General features: G+C 35.0%; 1 protein-coding gene across 2 annotated transcripts; it reads left to right on the plus strand.

The window, feature by feature from the left end:
• Positions 1-766: 766 nt before the first annotated feature.
• On the plus strand, positions 767-13427 carry LOC136229065 (sodium/hydrogen exchanger 6-like). Of its 2 annotated transcripts, none has more exons than XM_066017630.1 (23): positions 767-923; positions 1229-1453; positions 1544-1595; positions 1687-1746; positions 1871-1895; positions 1999-2084; positions 2196-2307; positions 3583-3645; positions 3770-3789; positions 3880-3974; positions 4088-4116; positions 4210-4241; positions 4344-4391; positions 4490-4550; positions 4631-4728; positions 4826-4901; positions 4984-5003; positions 5118-5215; positions 5296-5405; positions 10120-10203; positions 10968-11068; positions 11167-11249; positions 13074-13427. In XM_066017630.1, exons 2-23 carry the CDS (start codon positions 1258-1260, stop codon positions 13124-13126), a joined length of 1602 nt encoding a protein of 533 aa, XP_065873702.1. In that variant the 5' UTR covers positions 767-923; positions 1229-1257; the 3' UTR covers positions 13127-13427. The 2 variants fall into 2 exon arrangements, with proteins under 2 accessions (XP_065873702.1, XP_065873703.1); XM_066017631.1 differs by having other exon boundaries at positions 776-923; positions 1203-1453.
• The last annotated feature ends 6566 nt before the right edge of the window (positions 13428-19993 follow it).

The following is a 19993-nucleotide window of genomic DNA, read 5'->3' on the forward strand; positions in this document are numbered from 1 at the left end:
TCTAAAGTTACAAAAGCTCTATAATGGGTTATAACTTTTGGGTGTAAACTATCCCACATGGCACCCCTAAGTTACAACCTCCCATTATAGATGCTCTAAGACCAAACACCATGTAAATTAACTCAAAAGTTTTAGGAGTTCCATCAATTCGTCCACACAACATGTGAAAGTCCGACACGCCATGTGATTCTTCCCCTGTGGATTCCTCATCCCCACTATTTGCTCACACAACGTGTGGCTAAGGTGACACGCAGTGTCAGCTCCCCTTCATGCTTGGCTTAATTGGCTCAAGGGATGCCCTCATTATTAATCTATGCTCAATTCCAACAAAATCAAAACCTAAAATCTAACCGAAATATCTAATGCAAGAAACTCAAAGTGATGGAGGAAACTTATATTTGATTTTGCGTTATCAACCTTTTACATCTTCTTTTCATATTTCGTCATTATTCGAACTTAGTGTTGTATCGCAAATCGCAAAAAGATAGTGATAGGTTACGAGAATAAGAGCGTTTTGGAGTAAACAGATACCGTAAGTGTCTAGTTATCAATTAAATTAGTTTTGTAAAAGACATTGAAGGTATTTTAACTATTTACTTTAATATAATGATCAATGGATAATCTTTTCTTTTTCCTACCAAGAGAGAAAAATTTCAATGTCGGGGAAAGACTAGTGAATAAAAACATTAATCATCCCTCTTCTTATATGTATATATAAAAAAAACATTAATCTTCTAAAAAGAAAATATCTTTTATAGTAATAATTCATTAAATTTACCATAAAAAATAATAATTCATTAAATTTAACTTTAGAATCAAGAACTTTTAGCCCAATCGTCTTTCTCCACCGTTGCAGTCGCGGAGCTCATGATCAGCTTGACTAATCCAGGGCTTCGCCGGCGATTCCTCTTCGCGGATAACAGGTTCTTCTCTAATTTTATTCTATTTCCTGTTATATTGTAAAATTACTTCTCAATTTTCATCTTCGACTGCTTCTCACTGGAACATAACGATTACGCATTTCATGGGAGAATCAATTTTTTTCCTCGAATCGAAACTCTAGGTTGACCAATTTGACCTCGTTAACTCTCAAATTTCATATTCTCCTTCTGGTTATCGCATAGATTCTTTACTGCATTCATTATTGCTTCAAATAGCCACTGGTTCTTGTATTTCTGCAATTCATTCAGCTCTAGTTACAGTTATAGCGCTTCGTAAACGCATTTAGGTCGTAGTAACGTCCGAGGAAGTAGAAATATGGGGTCGATTGGTGTGGGCGTGGAGGAATTGCGGATATCACCTACTGATTCGCATCCTGGAAAAGAGCAACAGGCCGCAGGAGTAGGAATACTCCTTCAGATCATGATGCTCGTTCTCTCCTTCGTCCTAGGTCATGTTCTTCGCCGCCACAAAATTTATTATATGCCGGAAGCCAGTGCTTCTCTTCTCATTGGTATCTTTCTCTTTCTAGTAATTTAAAGTGAAAAGTTAGTCTCATGATTTTAGTTTTACTTCAGGGTTTCTGAAATAGTGTTTGCTTTAGGTCTAACTGTAGGTGGACTCGCTAATATTTCAAATACAGAAACAAGCATCAGGTCCGTTGTCTCCCTGTGAATACTATTATTTTTGTTTTTCCCTTTGGCATTGAAGTGAGCATATGACACAGAACTTGATTTTTGCATTCAGGGCATGGTTTAATTTCCACGAGGAGTTCTTTTTCCTGTTTTTGCTACCTCCTATTATTTTATATCCAATCTCACAGTTTATTTGCTGCTTTTTCTACTGTCCATGTGTCATCTTTAATTATACATCAATATTTGATTGCCATTTCTACATATTATATTATTTTCCTTGACATATGTGTTGGTACTGAATCCGGATTCAGCTTATCACCTGTGAGTAATCTACTGTCTCTCTCCGCTGTTTGTAAATTTGATGCTTTGTAAAATGTCCTGAAATTGTTACGAATGATCTGTCTTCTGTTGTGCCTTTTCACAGAAACCATTCTTCTCCAACTTTGGAGCCATTGTCACATTCGCTATCCTAGGGACCTTTGTGGCTTCAGTTGTTACAGGTTTTTTGGTGTAAGGATACAGTGCTTTCTATTTACATATACATCAATTTTTTCAATTTTACTTGCATCTACAACAAATAAATGTCTTTTGCTCATTCCTTTTCACCGCTTTGTGGTTCAGTTACCTTGGCGGCCTCGTGTTCCTCATGTATAGACTTCCATTAGTTGAATGTCTAATGTTTGGAGCTCTCATATCAGCCACAGATCCTGTCACTGTTTTATCCATATTTCAGGTAGTTTAGCATTCTTTCATTATATGTGTTGAAGTGTTAAATTGTACTTAAGCATCCATACATATGTTAAAAGCTATGATGCACGGAAACGGGAAACGAAACGGATACCGGGAAACATTATTTCTAAGAAAAATTAGCTGGAAAATGGAAACGGAAACGGATACGGATACGAAACGCGGAAACGCTAATGAAAAAGAGTTTCCTTGCAACATAGGTTAAAAGTGGAGGTAGGTTGGGATAATGCCACATTCTCTATCACAAGAGATGGCATTCATATGAAGCCAATACGATTGTTATCTAATGGCCAATATAAGGCCATTAGATAAGGTTAGCATCTATGAAGCACGGAAACGTTGTGGAAGTAGCGTTTCTACGTTTCCACAAGATGTGGGAAGCGGAAACGCCCTGAAACGGAAACGAACCGTTTCCGGGCACGTTTCTGTAAATAAAAAAAATATGGTACGCGTTTCCAAAATCTGAAAGAGATTCACTGTCTAAACTCAAGCGGTTCATACTGAAATCGATCTCCAGACTTTCTTCTTCTTCTGAGTTTTGCGATTTTTTCTTCTTTATCTGGTCTGGGTTGTTAGTCTGGTCTGGGGTTTCTTCTTTTCAAGTGGCGATTGCAATTGCTTCTTCTTCGACTGGTTTTGGAAATCACAATACTAGTTTGGTATCAAGTTCTTCGTAGTTGGTAATTTGTTCTCTGTTTTTATTTTTCTGTGCCTTCTTGAATGGTGTGATGGAAAGAGGCTTCTGGAATGGGTTGGTTGGACTTGGACTTTTTATATTGTTTATTATTTAAGTAGTGCTATTTCTTTTTTTTACTGTTTACCTAGAGACTTTAATTTTACACAATTTGGTATTTATACATATTTGTTTTTATTAAGTAATTGGTACTTGATATTAGTAACATGTTTATTTTATTAAATTGGTAGTTTTTTAATTAATTTGTTTTCATTTTACCAATAATTAGTTCATGTATTTATAATTTATGATTATTTTTATATTTTTTAATATCTATAAATATGCCCCTATATTTTTAATATTTACACGTTTCCCCCACGTTTCTGTTTCCTATGTTTTTTAGAAATCGCGTTTCCCGTTTCCGTTTCCGTGCATCATAGGTTAGCATTGCTAAATTCTAACCCAGCATCGCATGCGATCTTTTATTTGAATGATGAATGTTGTTGGGGATAATCAGATTCTAATATGCAAGTGTTTAATATCTGTATTGATTAATTCACAGTCCGGGTATGATTTCCTTAATTGCAGGAACTTGGCACAGATATGAACCTTTATGCTTTGGTCTTTGGAGAATCTGTCTTGAATGATGCAGTAAGCTTTAGTTGCTTCATACTTTTTTTCATTAAAGTGTTTGTTATAACTCATCTTTCACTGCTTGAAACTCTGACTAAATTTTCTTGATGACATTATTGTTTTGTGTTTCCAAAATTGGTAGATGGCAATATCCTTGTACAGGTCAGTAAGATTCTTGTAATATGTTCTCAGCAGAAGCAGATACAATTTGATGAACATTCAGTCGGAATTATGTAACTTTTTGTTGTTCAGGACTATGTCCTTGGTGAAAAGTTCTTCATCTGGACCAAATTTCGTCATGTTGACTGTCAGGTTTCTTGAGACATTTGTTGGCTCAATGTCTGCTGGTCAGTCTTAGCAATCTCTTTTCCATGTACTTCTAAGAAATATCTCTAGTTTGTGGTTTGATTGTTAAGAATTTGTGGGCTCATATTGACGGCTCAGTACATTTTGTTGACAGGTGTAGGAGTTGGATTTACTTCTGCATTGATATCCTTTTTCCATTCATTCTTTATTATCATTTAATACTTACGTTCAAGTCAAATAGTTTTGAAATACACTGTGAAGCCTTAATTCCTGTACCTTTTCAAGTATGCTGGTTTGGATATTGATAAGTGAGTACCTATCTTGGTGCAATTCTTTTGTGTGCCAGCTTTCGCTGATTTACAGATATATAAATTATCCTGACTCTGACTTGTGTGCCATTGCCTCTTCAGTCTTCAAAACTTGGAGTGCTGCCTTGTTGTTCTTTTTCCATATTTCTCGTAAGCTTTCTCTTTGGCTACTTTCACATTGTGATTTTTTATATATATGTTTGGTAAATTTCTTGTCCATTTATGTAAAAGTTTCTTTGCGCTCCTAGTTACATGCTTGCTGAAGGTGTTGGGCTTTCTGGAATCGTGTCAATATTATTCACAGGAATAGTAAGTCCATATTTTGGAATTTTACTGTCTAAATCATCTATTAGTGATGGATTTCTGATGGAAAAATATGTATATGTCAGGTCATGAAGCATTATACCTACTCAAATTTGTCAGAAAATTCTCAGCGATTCGTTTCTGCATTTTTTCATTTGATATCATCACTAGCGGAAGCATTTGTGTAAGGAAGCATAGTTTATGTTGCTCATATTGCAATTGAATTTCTAAATGTGTAGCAGTCTAATCAGGAACTGACTTTTTTTTTGTCTGATCTGCAGATTTATTTACATGGGGTTTGATATTGCAATGGAACAACATAGCTGGTCTCATGTTGGATTTATCTTTTTCTCAATTGTATCCTTTTGTACTGTTTGTTCATAAGTCACCACTTTGACATGACACTGTTATTCCTTAGCTAGCATGATGAATATTGCAGATCTTTATTGGAGTTGCAAGGTAAAAATATTGATTTTTTTTACCTGATTTTGTATGTGGCAATGTTTACCAAATTATTTTAATGGTAAGTTGTTTCCGGAAACTACTGACCAAGCTTTATAATAATTTTTGTAGGGCAGCAAATGTCTTTTCTTGTGCATATTTGGTCAATTTGGTTAGGCCTGCACATCGGCAAATACCTTTAAAACATCAGAAAGCTCTTTGGTATAGTGGTAAGAATAGGGGTCTTCACTACTTGATAAATTCTCTTTCTTTGGTATAGTTGACTACAATTTGTTTTTGATGTGGGTAGGACTTCGAGGTGCTATGGCTTTTGCCCTTGCTTTGCAATCAGTGCATGATCTTCCAGAAGGACATGGACAAACAATTTTCACGGCAACCACAGCTATAGTTGTATTAACGGTAGGCATGTTCAGTCTGTCGATAAAAATGAAGCACTTGGGATATCTGTCAAATTTGAGGGTCATAGAATATTTACATGATGCAATTTGTCTTAAATAATTACATAATGTCATTTATGACCGATTGCTATTGATTAAGTTGGAAATTTTGAGGATACTTCTAAGCTAGGTTAGGGGAAAACAACTAAGGAAGAAGAGCTACAAACCTGAGAGAGTGGGCTGACTTGGGGTTGGGGTTATTTTAGCGACTAGGTTATGTTTCTCCCTTCTTCTCTTTTTATGCCTAGTATCTAATGGGGGGTATCAATTGGTGTATGGGGATCCCGTATACCCAACTTGCAAACTAGGGCATGAAACAATTTGCGCCCCTAACTCACCTCAATTAAGACATCAGTGTGCTATTCTTCTGAATTAACATGTGAAAGATTTAGGAGGCTATTGATCATCTTTTAATTGATGATGACATTTCGATTAATGTCTTACATATTTTGTTTGATCATATTGGGCTGGATCATGAGCTATATAATCGCAGCCTCATTATCACAAAACAATGATAGAAGTTTCCCATATGACGACCACAATATGGAAGAATCCTATTTAGAAATAGACACAAATACAGCTATTTCTCATAAAAAGCTGTCTGAAATATCTTCCAAATAACAAAGTGGCACATCTTCTACTGTAGACTAAGATGACCTTATATTACTAGGATTTGGAATTCTAGACTAGGAACATTCTTAACCAAATACTAATAGGATAGAAGAAAATGATGTTTTAAGTGGTTCTAATGGGAAACGAAATCCCCAAATAATAATAAAAGCTTCCTAATAGTACCATAGAAGAAGACATATACCGGAACAAGTAGTAGTTCTGGAGCATATGCAATAGGGTTGGCAAAAATTCGAGGAAAGAAGAAAACCGTGTCTTAACATTTTGAAGAGAATCTAATGGTTTCAATTCAATTTGAAGTTTGACCTCTCCTATTTAGGTCCAAACCTTATTATTCTCTACATCTAGTCAAGGAAACGTCATAGATCTAGAAAGGTAAATTGGGTAGAGGGTTACTTTGGGTGATTCATTGCAACGGGTTTGAGTTTGTGTCACATATGTGCAAAAGAAGAAGGATTAAAATGGCTCTTTACCATCCTTAGCTGTCATTCTATCTATTTAGTGAATAGCTGTAATTCATATTCTTATTTAAGGTAGGTTGTATTTCCTTTTCTTATTTAAGGTATGTTAGAATTATTAGAGTGATTTAAGGTAGATTGTATTTCCTATTCCTATTTAAGGTAGGTTAGAATTATTAGAGAGATGAATTTGTTAGGCCATCTTTACTTACCTTTTCCCTATTTAAGAGAATCAACATGTACTAATTCATTATGCAATTGATTAATGAAATCTTTATTTCTTTCTTCTAAATTCTCTCTCTATTCTCTCTTTTCTCTGTTTATCTCAATCTCTCTCTAACCTTTTCTCTTCTTTTCTTCTCCTAAGATCTTGTCTGCTCTAATCTTACTGTCAGAAATCCTAATCCTAGTAAGATTAGAGCAGAAAAGATCGTAGGAGAAGAGAAGAAGAGAGAAGGTTAGAGAGAGATTGAGATAAACAGAGAAAAGAGAGAATAGAGAGAGAATTTAGAAGAAAGAAATAAAGATTTCATTAATCAATTGCATAATGAATTAGTACATGTTGATTCTCTTAAATAGGGAAAAGGAAAGTAAAGATGGCCTAACAAATTCATCTCTCTAATAATTCTAACCTACCTTAAATAGGAATAGGAAATACAATCTACCTTAAATCACTCTAATAATTCTAACATACCTTAAATAAGAATATGAATTACAGCAATTCACTAAATAGATAGAATGACAGCTAAGGATGGTAAAGAGCCATTTTAATCCTTCTTCTTTTGCACATATGTGACAATACTTCCCCCTTAAGAGCATTCTTGACCCCAAGAATGTCAGAAATATGGAGATCAGTGAACTTGAAAGGGTTCTGCAACGGAAACAGCCCATTGAATTTGTAGCGGAACACGAAGATGACCCGGAAAATTTCTCTTCTTAAAATTCCAGCATAAGCTATGTGTTTTCTCAATAGAAGTAGGAAAGTTTTGGGTTCTGACATCTTAAGTTTTATGTTTGATCACTGAAGGCATATTAGTTTCAGGAAGGATTTTCAGTGTGTTTGAGGTGATTGGAGATCTGAAAGTCGGGTTAGGTTTCAGATTGTTTTGGGTGTTTAGGGTGGTTATTGGGGATTTGAATGGCGGTTTAGGTTGCAATTCTTCCCTATCATCTTTGTCTTGCCTAAGGGCTGCTTGCAATGCTCTAGGGTAGTAGGATCTCTTAATCCCAATATTTAAAGGAATGATGGGACATGGTAGAGAGTAAGACTCAATAATGAAGGGGCTTGCCCTTCCAAACAGACCCTCCTTAACAATTTCAACAGTGACCTGCTTCCTTAGAGAAGGCTGCTCTAGCACATCTTCAACTTTTCCTTGCAAATAGAGACCTTCCAATTCTATTTTCTTTTGTGGCATTTCATTAAACAGTTGGAGGGTGGTTTGCAAGGTTTCCTCTTCTTTGTTCTCAGGCATTACATCAAACAACGGGTAGGCAATAGAAGAGGGATTTGAAACTCCTTGAGTTTCTAGAATCAATTGAGACAAATTTGAGAGGGATTTACAGATTTATTCAAGAGAGTCTTGTTGCTTCTTGCGAAGAAGTTCCCATCGCTGATTAGAGTCATGTTGCTCCTTGCAAATCTGTTCCCATCGTCGATCAATTTCTTCCATGGGCAGAGGAAGGAAATCTCTGATACCAATGTCAGGATTAGGATTTCTGACAGTAAGATTAGGGCAGAAAAGATCTTAGGAGAAAAGAAGAAGAGAGAAGGTTAGAGAGAGATTGAGATAAACAGAGAATAGAGAGAGAATTTAGAAGAAAGAAATAAAGATTTCATTAATCAATTGCATAATGAATTAGTACATGTTGATTCTCTTAAATAGGGAAAAGGTAAGTAAAGATGGCCTAACAAATTCATCTCTCTAATAATTCTAACCTACTTTAAATAGGAATAGGAAATACAATCTACCTTAAATCACTCTAATAATTCTAACATACCTTAAATAAGAAAAGGAAATGTAACCTACCTTAAATAAGCAATTCACTAAATAGATCGAATGATAGCTAAGGATGGTAAAGAGTCATTTTAATCCTTCTTCTTTTGCACATATGTGACAGTTTGTCAGGAGGATCATGAGATTCACTTTTTATAAAAGGAATTAAAAAATACTTTCTTCAATTCACACAAATTTGCTTAGTGTTTTTCTTAATCTTATAGAAGAAAGAGTCTGAGGGGCCTTGGCGCAACGGTAAACGTTGTTGTCGTGTGACCAAGAGGTCACGGGTTCGAGTCTTAGGAGCGGCCTCTTGCCAAATAAATTGGTAGGGGAAGGCTTGCTCCCAGTACACCCTTGTGGTGGGACCCCTCCCCGGACCCTCGCTCAGCGGGGACGCGTAGTGCACCGGGCCGCCCTATAGAAGAAAGAGTCTGGATTCAAAAGAAAGAGCAAGCTTTCATGAACCCTACATTTTTTAATGATCCTATTTATCATCACTTCTAATCAACTCATTTAATTATATTTCACACCATGTTTGATTAGCACCCAGTGAATAACACTGAATAATAGGGACTCAATAAAAAAAAGTTGAGGGACTTAAAAATATGGGGGTTTTCAGTCTTCAGATGTCTGTTTCTTTTAGTACTAATATGACATTATCTAGTACATCAGCCATAACTTAAAAACAATATTTTGTTCTTAATGAATGTTATTTTAAATAGCTAGAGGATTCATAGCTTGTATATTTAGTAGACTATTCCAAATAATGAATTTTAGTTTTTCTTTCTATTTTTCTTAATTTTTTTCTTCAAAGGAGTGCCAACTGCTATGGCAGGATTTGGTTCCATATTTACATGTTGGACTTGGACAACTGTCCTTAGAATCTGACCTGATCACTGATGGAGAATGTGATAGGTAATGCCAACATGAGAATTAAGGGTAATCATGGAATAGAAAGGACACGTGAATCAGGGTTAGCTGGAGACAGTTCTTTTGTATTAGATATTCCTTTTCATTGTTCTTTAGTTATCAATATCATATAAATTCTATTTCTTCATATTAGTGTTTTCTTAATCTGCGTTTGTGATTGAGTTTCCATCAATCACTATGTTCAGAGTTGCTGGTTCTTGGAAGACAATCTGTCCATTTATGAACTGCTGTGTGCCTCAGATCTATGAGCTTGATTTGTGTCGTCTTTGTTCCTCTCTTGCTGCTTGATGTTTTCTATACGATATAGATTTTCCTTTTTTTTTAATCCAGTTCCAGTTTGTAGGGAATATTTCTGGTCAACAAACTGATTCACGCTTTTTCATTTCTTTTTCATTGTCTCTAGAACTTACGGCTCTTGCATTTTATTTATTTATTTATTTTCGTTAACTTGAATACAAACATGAAATTGAATAAACTATTTCTGATAATGATAGAAAGCTAAGACACATGTGGTATTATGAATAATGTTGGCGAACAGACTCAATTTAACCATTTGGCCTTTCTGTTTAAAAGTTTTCTTGGTTATTGTTCGATATGAGTTGTAAATGCAAGTTATATTAGACTCATTTTTCAGTTTCTAAAGTTCTGAATAATTTATCAGGTTTTGTTGATTGGAGGTTCAACTGGTACGATGTTGGAAGCGTTGCATGTTGTTGGAGATGGCCATGAGAGTCCCTTCGCTGAAGTAATTCCTGCCAAATATATATATATATATATATATAATGTCTGCCTGTTTTTGGTTCTTCGCAACTGAAATATGTTTGTACATTATACACTAACGTGCTTTTTTTCTTCTAAAGTATTGGCCATTGATTACATTTTTGGCAAGTCTGGATTCTTCTGTTACTTTTCTTGGGGAGAAGTTGGGAGATCCTAGCAGTTCAATAATGTTCAAGTGCATTACGTTCATTGGAATTAAGTGTGGCAGCTTCCTCTCATGCTCAGGAGTTTAATTCAATGGAATAAGTTTGGGTAGTGTAGAACATAAGAACTCCACATGTTAGATGTGGTATTTTTGGTCCAAAACTTAAGTTTATGCCATGGTCAACGTGAGTTGTTTGCTAACTCATATTGGGATTAGAACCTCACCTCTCCCACTATTCATTTCCAGTAGTTTTAACTTCTAAGGGGATCTTGACATCGTATTTGATTTGGTATCAATATGTCATGTATGTCACGTGAAGAAAGCTAATTATGATATTTGAATTCCTTTTTGTTTGGGCACATCATTTTTGGGTAATGCGAGCAGTTTTGGGTAAAAGAATATGTGGGGTCAATGTGAAATGATCTTATGCCAAGCATCACGCAGCAATCTCAGCTCCTGCCTTACTTTCATTCGTATACTGAGTGTTTACAAAATTGTTCAGTTTGATAAGGTCAAATAGTTGATTAAGGGGAGTTGCTATGCTATCAACACGTCACTGACCAAATCCTGTTATCTGTTTTCAGAGTCTTGAGGGGAATAATGTTTACATTGTTCCCTCTTATGATGAGGAGGGTTCAACATCCGGGAACCGGTTCAAGATGAAGCTTAAAGAGTTCCACAGGAGGTGAATTCTGAAGCTTCAAGCTTGGCTTCCTGACAATGTTTCAAATTTTAGCTTATGATTTTTCTTGTTTTCTTTTGGTTACTTCTTCGTGCATGCAGTGCTGCATCATTCACAGAATTAGACAGGAACTATCTCACTCCTTTCTTCACAAGTCAAAATGGAGACGAAGAAGAAGAACACGGTAAGACATACTCAAACACATAGATCTTGATTAGAATTTTTGTTTATATAGTCCTAATCTAGGAAGCACCGAAACGGGTACTCGTACGGGTGCGGGTGCGGCAAACATCATTTAAAAAAAGTATGATACACGGGTATGGCTGGGACACGCCAAATTTATATATAAATCATAAATAACATTCATTAGTCATCATAAATCATAAATAACATCCATAATAATATAAGTCATTAATTCATCAAAAAGAAACATTTAATACTTCAAACTATTTAAACTGCCAAAAAAGGACGGCTGCTATATTCTTTTCATTAAATTTTGATTTCTATTTTTTTATTAGGGTTTTATTTTATTTTTGTATATATCAATCCTTTTTTTTGTAAAATTATTAAAAAAATACCCCTATATTCTACTTAATTAACTTAGAATCCGTGTCCCAGAAGTGTCCCCATAGTTATTAATGGCGCGCCTATGGTGCATGGCACACCAGGCGCAGGCCTTAGCGCCATGGGGCTGCCATGGCGAGGCGCAATCGCCATGGCGCGCGCCTTGTGCGCTATTTTGCGCCAAGAGCAGTTGCCAAAGGCGCATCAAGGCACGCCTTGGCAGTTAGAGGCAGTTTTCTGGAATGTTTGGCAGTTAGGAGCAGTTTTTTCTGGAATGTTTGGCAGTTAGGGGCAGTTTTATTAAAAAAAAGTTATTAAAAGAGAGAGATTATACATTTATTAGAAGAGAAGAGATTATACCTTTATTATTAGTAGAGGAAGAAACAGAGTACGTTTATGATTTGAAGAGGAAGAGACAGCATGTTTATGGTTTGAAGAGGAAGAGACAGAGTCATTGTATTTTATAAGAGGAAGAAGTCTAGTAGAAAGAAAAGACTACGGATTGAAACAACAGAAGTCTAGTAGAAAGAAAAGCACTACGGATTTAGTATTCAACTTTATCTTTCTAATATGGAGTTTATTTTGCATTTCAAAATTTATTTATGCTTATGATATTTTCATAATTTATTATTCATTGCATTTTTATGTTAGTTTTATAGTTTATAATTTTTAATTTTGAAAGTGCGCCTTGTCTCGCTATGGTGCGCGCCATCGCCGTGCTCCATGCAGCCAGGACCCCTTCCGCCTTAGTGCGCCATGCAGCCAGGACCCCTTGCGCCTTAGTGCGCCATGCGCCTTTAATAACTATGAGTGTCCCCATTAAAAATGAAAAGGAAAAGGAAAAGAAGGAACACTTATTTTGGAGTGTCGGGTGCGTGTCATGGAGTGTCGGAGTGTCCTGCTTCCTAGGTCCTAATGTTGTGAACTTCACCAAAAATTAGTGCAGCTACTAGGAGATCTTATATAGTGATAATAATAACAGTAATATAATCTTGCTAGTTATTGGATGCTGTTTCTCCCAGCAAATTGTGTTTACCGTTTAACTAAATTCAGAATGAAGTTTGTTGGTAACCTGTCGAAACTCATAGAAGCGGATAAGTACTAGCTTCTTTTTTTTCATCCTGTACTTCTAAATGCCATACATATTTCTTTGCGCAAGCAAGCATGCAAACTTAGTTCTAGGCTTGAAAATTGGTGTTTTCGTTTTTGGAAAACATGGTTTTGCCAGTGGTGTTCCTTTGGGTCGCTGCACTAATTTGGATATACTGTCCAAACTTTTATGACTCTAATTACTCGTCATTTTATACTAATAGTTTTGGGACTTGTGTTTCATTTTAGGAAGTACCTCGGGGGCAATGGTTAAGTAATTTCTCTGTGCTGCTCTTTCATGAAGTGAGTATTCTCATATTGACTTGAATCTAACTACTATTTGAATGGGTGACAGAGGAGCTAATGCCCACTTCTAGAAGAGGAGATTTCCAGGGGTATCATCACTGATGTTTGGTGACAGTTGAGGAATACATACACAACACACTGAATCAGCTTTGTAGATAGTATATACAGATGACTAACGTCGGTCGAGGTCGTACAAGCTCAATGAAGGCGTGCATGTTTCGTCACGAAAATGAGTCTCTGGTTAGCTACTAAGATAGTATATTTTATACATTCCAATCAGATATTTCCTGAACACACAGCATTGCTTTACTAATGTAATTTCGGTCTGTATCTTACTCTCACTCCGCATCATTTAGCCAGCGTTATAGCATTATCATCGAAGTATCTTCGTTTTGCATTTCCACTCGACATTTGTTGTTTAAAAAAAAAGATTTAAATGTCTTCTTGATAGATTTTGAGTATCAATTTGACATTTTTAAAATGGAATGAAGGTCTTTGGTATCCAAAATTTTATTATTTGTCACATGCAGTATCATTTGGTAATATTTGAGTTATTTTCGTAGGTGATATTTAACTCATACAAATATGAAAAATTGATTGAGTTTTGTTGACTTTTGCTACATGATATTGGTTTTGACACGTGATACGTATAGATGATAATTATTTTAATTTTTTTAGCTTAATACATTTTTTTGATTTAACTATATTTAGTGTTAATAATTTTTATTTGAAACTAAATAACCTTTGAAGGTTTTTCAAATAAAAAAATAAAATAACGGTAAATTATTTGTTCAAAAAGCTTGGAACTTTTAAAGTGTCTCGATAACCTCGAACTTGTATAAAATGTTTATTTAGCTTCTTGAACTTATGTAAAATGTAATTAACTGATTATTCAATTGTAAAAAAGCAAATTAAATGTGGAATATGTATTGTACACATCGTTTTAGATTGTTATTACATAATTCATGAAATAGATTAAAAATGAAGTTTTTACTTGTTAAATTATAAAATTTGTATTTGTTAATATTAGAACCACATGCTCCAATTTTGATCCTTTTATTTTTGTATTTATATTTGATTTTTTTTTTTTTTTTTTTTTGCAACCGAGTGATTAATTGATTACATTTTACGCAAGTTTAGAGGTTTACTGAATATTTTATGCAAGTTCAGACTATTGAAATACTTTAAAAATTCAGAGTGCCAATCAAGCTTTTTGACAAGTTGAAAGTGCATACTAATCCTAAATTATTTTAGTCAAACGATAAAATAATTCATTTTTAATGTTTTCAAATCAAACATTTATTAAATTTTTAGATTTGTGAATTTCTTATCTCTAGGCTATCATTAACAGCCAAAATACTCCCTTCCAATCCATGAAAGGTTGTAGTCAAAAAAATAAAGAGAGATGATCGAAGGATATAAATAAATAGGATAATGATGAAATTTGATTGGACATAATAAAGGTAAAGGCTATGGTTACTTTGTTTTTTTACAAAGTAAGCCTTACTTTGTGTGTTTTCACCATTGGATTAATTTTATGCTGCATCATCCAATGGTGAAAACACACCAAGCAATGGTACTTTGTCAAAAACAAAGTAACCATAGAAGGCACCCATAATAAATAAATAGGATCATCAATAAATTTAATTGGTAAATTATAATCATAGTACTTGATTTTTTTTTAAAAATATTTTGGTATGTAGACTTCATTTTTGCATAAAATAAAGTACCCAAATTTAAGTTGACGGAGTAATATAATATCTATCACATGTAACCATTAAAAATGTGGGTAAATTACAACCATGGTAATTAAACTTTATATTCTTTCACACTTTGATATCCAGACTTCATTTTTACATAAAAAAAATATGGCCGTGGTGGGTTTTATTCTAGTATGGGAAAACTTGTTTGAGAGAGATAAGAATAAAAAATGAAAGAAAGGATGAGAAGAATAGAGAAGGAAAGGAAAGGTTAAATTGTCTTTATAACTTAAGTGAGTCTAATATTTAAGTAAAAGAGCTGGTCAAATTATGTCTTTTGTACAAAAAATGAAGTTTAGGTGCTGAAGTGTGAAAGAAACTCATGTTCAGGTATCATAGTTGTAATTTATCCATATTTTTAATAGTTAACCGGTAGCAGGTCAATAGTCAAGTTATCTTAAGTTTAGGTATTTTTTTATAACAAAATAAAATTTAGGCACCAAAATGTGAAAATCGATAAGGTTTAGATACTATGATTATAATTTATCCAAAATTTAATCCTAACATGGTTTTATAAGAATCGCTGATTTAACTCTAACGTGTGAAATGATGTAATTTTAATTTTAACGTCTTCAAGTAAGATCGATTTTAGGCTTATATTACTGAAAATTAAAAAAACATCTGGTATGACTCTTATTTAACTTTTATATCAGACATTTTAAACAAGTTTATCGATACACAATTTTCTACATTTTTAGCTAGTTATTTGTAACTATATTAGTAACAAAATAAACATTTTTGACATTTTGATAAAAAAATTGTGATTAATTTATATACATCAGACTTTTTTTTTTTTTGAAGAATATACATCAGACTTAGTTGTTAGCATTTTAATAATTTTTTTTGTAATTGTGTTAGTAACACATTAAATATTTTAGACATAATTAATATTGGAAAAGTACAATGGAACAGTTAAATAATAATCAAACTAACCTTTCAAATTTTTTATAACATAAAACTAAAATTGATATTTTCTGTAAACGTCATGGTTAATTTTGGATCATTTTATAAGTTAGGACATTCACAAAAAAAAAAAAGTTAGCATTAAATTTTATCTGGGTAAATACACTATTAGTCACTGAACTTTTATGGTTACTCAGCTTCAATTTATCTTAATAAAGTCACTCTGGCAATTTTAAGAACAAAAAAAAACCTTGAAAAAGTGACGTGTCTGCCACCTAGACGACGGAGCGATATGTGATTGCCACCTAAACCACCAAAACAACACATATCAGCTAGGTGGTTATCACGTGTCGCTCCGTCATTTAAGTGACAGCCACGTGTTGTTTCAATCATACTTTTTCAGAAGTATATGCCCTATTAACTCTTTCCCTCGTAACCTCTCCCAATCTAAAACCTTATCTTTCTTTTTTTTTACCAGCCTGCTTGTAACTTCATTTCCTCCTATCCTTCACTTTCTCCCTCTCTTTCTCTTCCTAAGGTGTCTAATGAAAGTTTGACTATTACTTATATGGCAGTCCCGTCACTTTTTCATAGTGTTTTACCTGTTGAAGTCGATGGAGTGATTTATTGAAATAAAATCCAAAATTAAATAATTTTATTAATACAAATTAAAGTTGATTGATCATTTCGAGATAACAATGAAAATCATGTGACCAATCGTGCCTTTAACCAATTTTATTCTTAATAAAGAAAATAAAGTTAATCTTCTCTCGGGAAATTCCGCTGTCCCCTTCTCTTTTCTTCCTTCTTCTACTTCTTCATCTTTTCTTCTATCTTCCAAACCAAACCATGCCTCACTTTAGTTTTAAAGCTTAATGAGTAACAAAAAGAAACTAGATCTTCATTCTTCCTCCTCCCATCTATGACTCCATTTCTACTTTTTTAGCTTTTATTGGTGTTTTGTTTCTTTTTTCAGTTGAAGTTCATACATTTCTTTGGATTTTTTCTGTTTGATTTGCATCTGTGAGCTATATCTCTTTCATTACACTTTTTTCGGGTTTAGCAAAAGCGGAAGCGTATTATCTTATACGTAGGTCCATAGTTCTACGGAGTTGCACCAACAGAAATGACTCAGATTTGAATAGTCGTAAGAAATTAGATGATGATGATTGGTTTACAGATGCTTTCTGATAGATTTGGATTCGAAAGAAGTATGAGTTTTGTTGTCCTTTTATTTTAATTGTACCTTTTATGGTATTTTTTGCTCTTTGTAGTCGTTTTATTCCCTTTGTGGCATCTTTTGCTCTTTGTAGTCTTTCTATTCCCTTTGTGGATTTTATATTAGGCTTTGATCTATATATAAATAAGGTTTTAATCCTTACTATTTTCATGTACTCGTATCTTTTTTTTTGTAGGAAAAAAAAGGAAAAAACAAACAAAAACCAAAAAGAGGCCTAACCCGGGATTAGCCTAGGGAAGCTAACCCCCACCACATCATCCAAAAGGAGAGAAGAAAGGAAAGTAGGAGGAGAAAAGGAGAGAAGAAAGGAAAGTAGGAGGAGAAGAGAAAGTAGTGACTCCCATCATCTTCTCATGGCCCTCGGCTGCTAAACGATCCGCCACCCGATTCTGTTCTCTGAAAATATGGCTGAAATTGATGGACTCAAAGGAAGAACAAATCCTTTTGATACCTTTGATTAAATTCTGGCTATTCAAACAAATAGCATTATCATCTGATATCATTTTGATAGCTTCGAGGTTATCAGATTCCATAAGCAACTTCTTCAAGCCCAGACTCTTAGCAAGTCTAAGGCCAGAAAAGATCCCCCAAAGCTCAGCAGAAAAGGAAGAACCCATCCCAAGATTCTGAGCGAACCCGGAAACCCAAACACCACCATCATCTCTCAGAACTCCTCCATCAGCGATTTTTCCATCCTTTAGACTAGAGCCATCTGTGTTTAACTTCACCATCCCTCTGCTAGGCTTACACCAGCCCAAGAGATGAACCGTCTTCTTCTGGATAGATCTAGCAAGTGGGTCCTCCTTAAAGCTATCAATAATAGTGCAGAATTTCTTGGAGAAGAAATCAACCAAGTTAGGAATAATAACCGTTTCTCCTTCAAAAATCTCCACATTCCTCCATTTCCAAATCTGGTGACAAACAACTGCAAAGATGATATCACCATGCTCCAGATTGGCTAACAATTTACCATTAACACCATCAGTAAACCAGTCAAGTTTAGGATGGGACAAGAAAGCAGACAACAACTGGTTAGGGAGAACTTTCCTCCATACCTATCTACTCTTAGAACAGTCCCTTAGAGCATGGTAAATGGTTTCCTCATGCCCTCTACATTTACTACACGCCCCAGATTCCACCAAATGCCGCCTTTTCCTATCTGTATTAGTAAGCAACCTATTCTTGACACCAAGCCACAGGAAACTCCTAATGCGGTACGAGACTTTCAAAGCCCAAATCTTCTTCCAAACATCAGGGCGAGGAAACTCCAAATTTTGATTGAAGGCCTCAAAGGCAGATTTACAAGTATAAGCCCCATTATTAGTTAAAGCCCAACAGTGACTATCTCTATCTTCCTCCTTATTACTAATCTTAACTCCTCTAATCCTCAAGAGAGTTTCTATATTAAGGAAAGAGTCAAACTTTGACCAAATCCAATCACCCTCAGAATCAATCACATCAGCAATCTTCCAATCCCGGATATCCACAGACGGCGGGGACGTACAAACCTCTAATAAAGACTTTTTACCAATCCAGATGTCATTCCAGAAACTGATAGAATTCCCATTTCCCACTGCCCAACCTATCCCAGAGCAAAACTCCGAGAACACATTACTTACGCCTTTCCAGAGAAAAGAACAATTAATAACTCTCTCCTTGGGACCACCAAAAATCTTATCTTTTCCATATTTCACGCATAATAAGCAGACCCAAAGAGAAGAAGGAAGTTGTCACATTCTCCACAGAAGTTTCATAAGTAAAACTTTATTATTGTCCCTGGCTTGTCTAATCCCCAGACTCCCTATATCTTTAGGTCTGCATTTCTTCTCCTGTGTTTCAGGTTATGATTAATGGAGATATGTCAGAGGAGTTTACTCCTTCTCGGGGTATTCGTCAAGGGGATCCTATGAGCCATTTCTTATTTATTATTGCTATGGAAAGGTTAACTCACCTTATCCAAGAAGCGGTTGACAATGGGAGTTTTCATCCAGTCTCCATCAATAAATTTTGTCCCCCGGTTACTCATTTGTTTTTCGCTGATGACGTTATGTTATTCGTGGAAGGAAATGAGGAGCAAATTAGTGTTATCATGAATATCCTTAGCTGCTTCTGGACAAAAGCTCAATATCCAAAAATCTCGGATGTTGTGTTCTAAGAACATGAGCCAAAAAGTTTGTAAAAGGCTAAGTGATATATCTGGTATTCCTCTGACCAATTCTTTAGGTAAATATATGAGGATTCCCCTCCATAGTGATAGAGTTTCTAAAGCTTCATTTAAAGAGACTTTCGATAAAACTAATAGTTAAATGTGCTAGTTGGAAAGCTAAAACCCTGTCTATGGCGGGCCGGCTTACTCTGATTCAGTCTGTCAATTACGCATAATAAGCAGACCCAAAGAGAAGAAGGAAGTTGTCACATTCTCCACAGAAGTTTCATAAGTAAAACTTTATTATTGTCTCTGGCTTGTCTAATCCCCAGACTCCCTATATCTTTAGGTCTGCATTTCTTCTCCTGTGTTTCAGGTTATGATTAATGGAGATATGTCAGAGGAGTTTACTCCTTCTCGGGGTATTCGTCAAGGGGATCCTATGAGCCATTTCTTATTTATTATTGCTATGGAAAGGTTAACTCACCTTATCCAAGAAGCGGTTGACAATGGGAGTTTTCATCCAGTCTCCATCAATAAATTTTGTCCCCCGGTTACTCATTTGTTTTTCGCTGATGACGTTATGTTATTCGTGGAAGGAAATGAGGAGCAAATTAGTGTTATCATGAATATCCTTAGCTGCTTCTGCGCTGCTTCTGGACAAAAGCTCAATATCCAAAAATCTCGGATGTTGTGTTCTAAGAACATGAGCCAAAAAGTTTGTAAAAGGCTAAGTGATATATCTGGTATTCCTCTGACCAATTCTTTAGGTAAATATATGAGGATTCCCCTCCATAGTGATAGAGTTTCTAAAGCTTCATTTAAAGAGACTTTCGATAAAACTAATAGTTAAATGTGCTAGTTGGAAAGCTAAAACCCTGTCTATGGCGGGCCGGCTTACTCTGATTCAGTCTGTCAAT

This window comes from Euphorbia lathyris, chromosome 5 (assembly GCF_963576675.1).
Source record: "Euphorbia lathyris chromosome 5, ddEupLath1.1, whole genome shotgun sequence".
Classification (NCBI taxonomy): domain Eukaryota; kingdom Viridiplantae; phylum Streptophyta; class Magnoliopsida; order Malpighiales; family Euphorbiaceae; genus Euphorbia; species Euphorbia lathyris.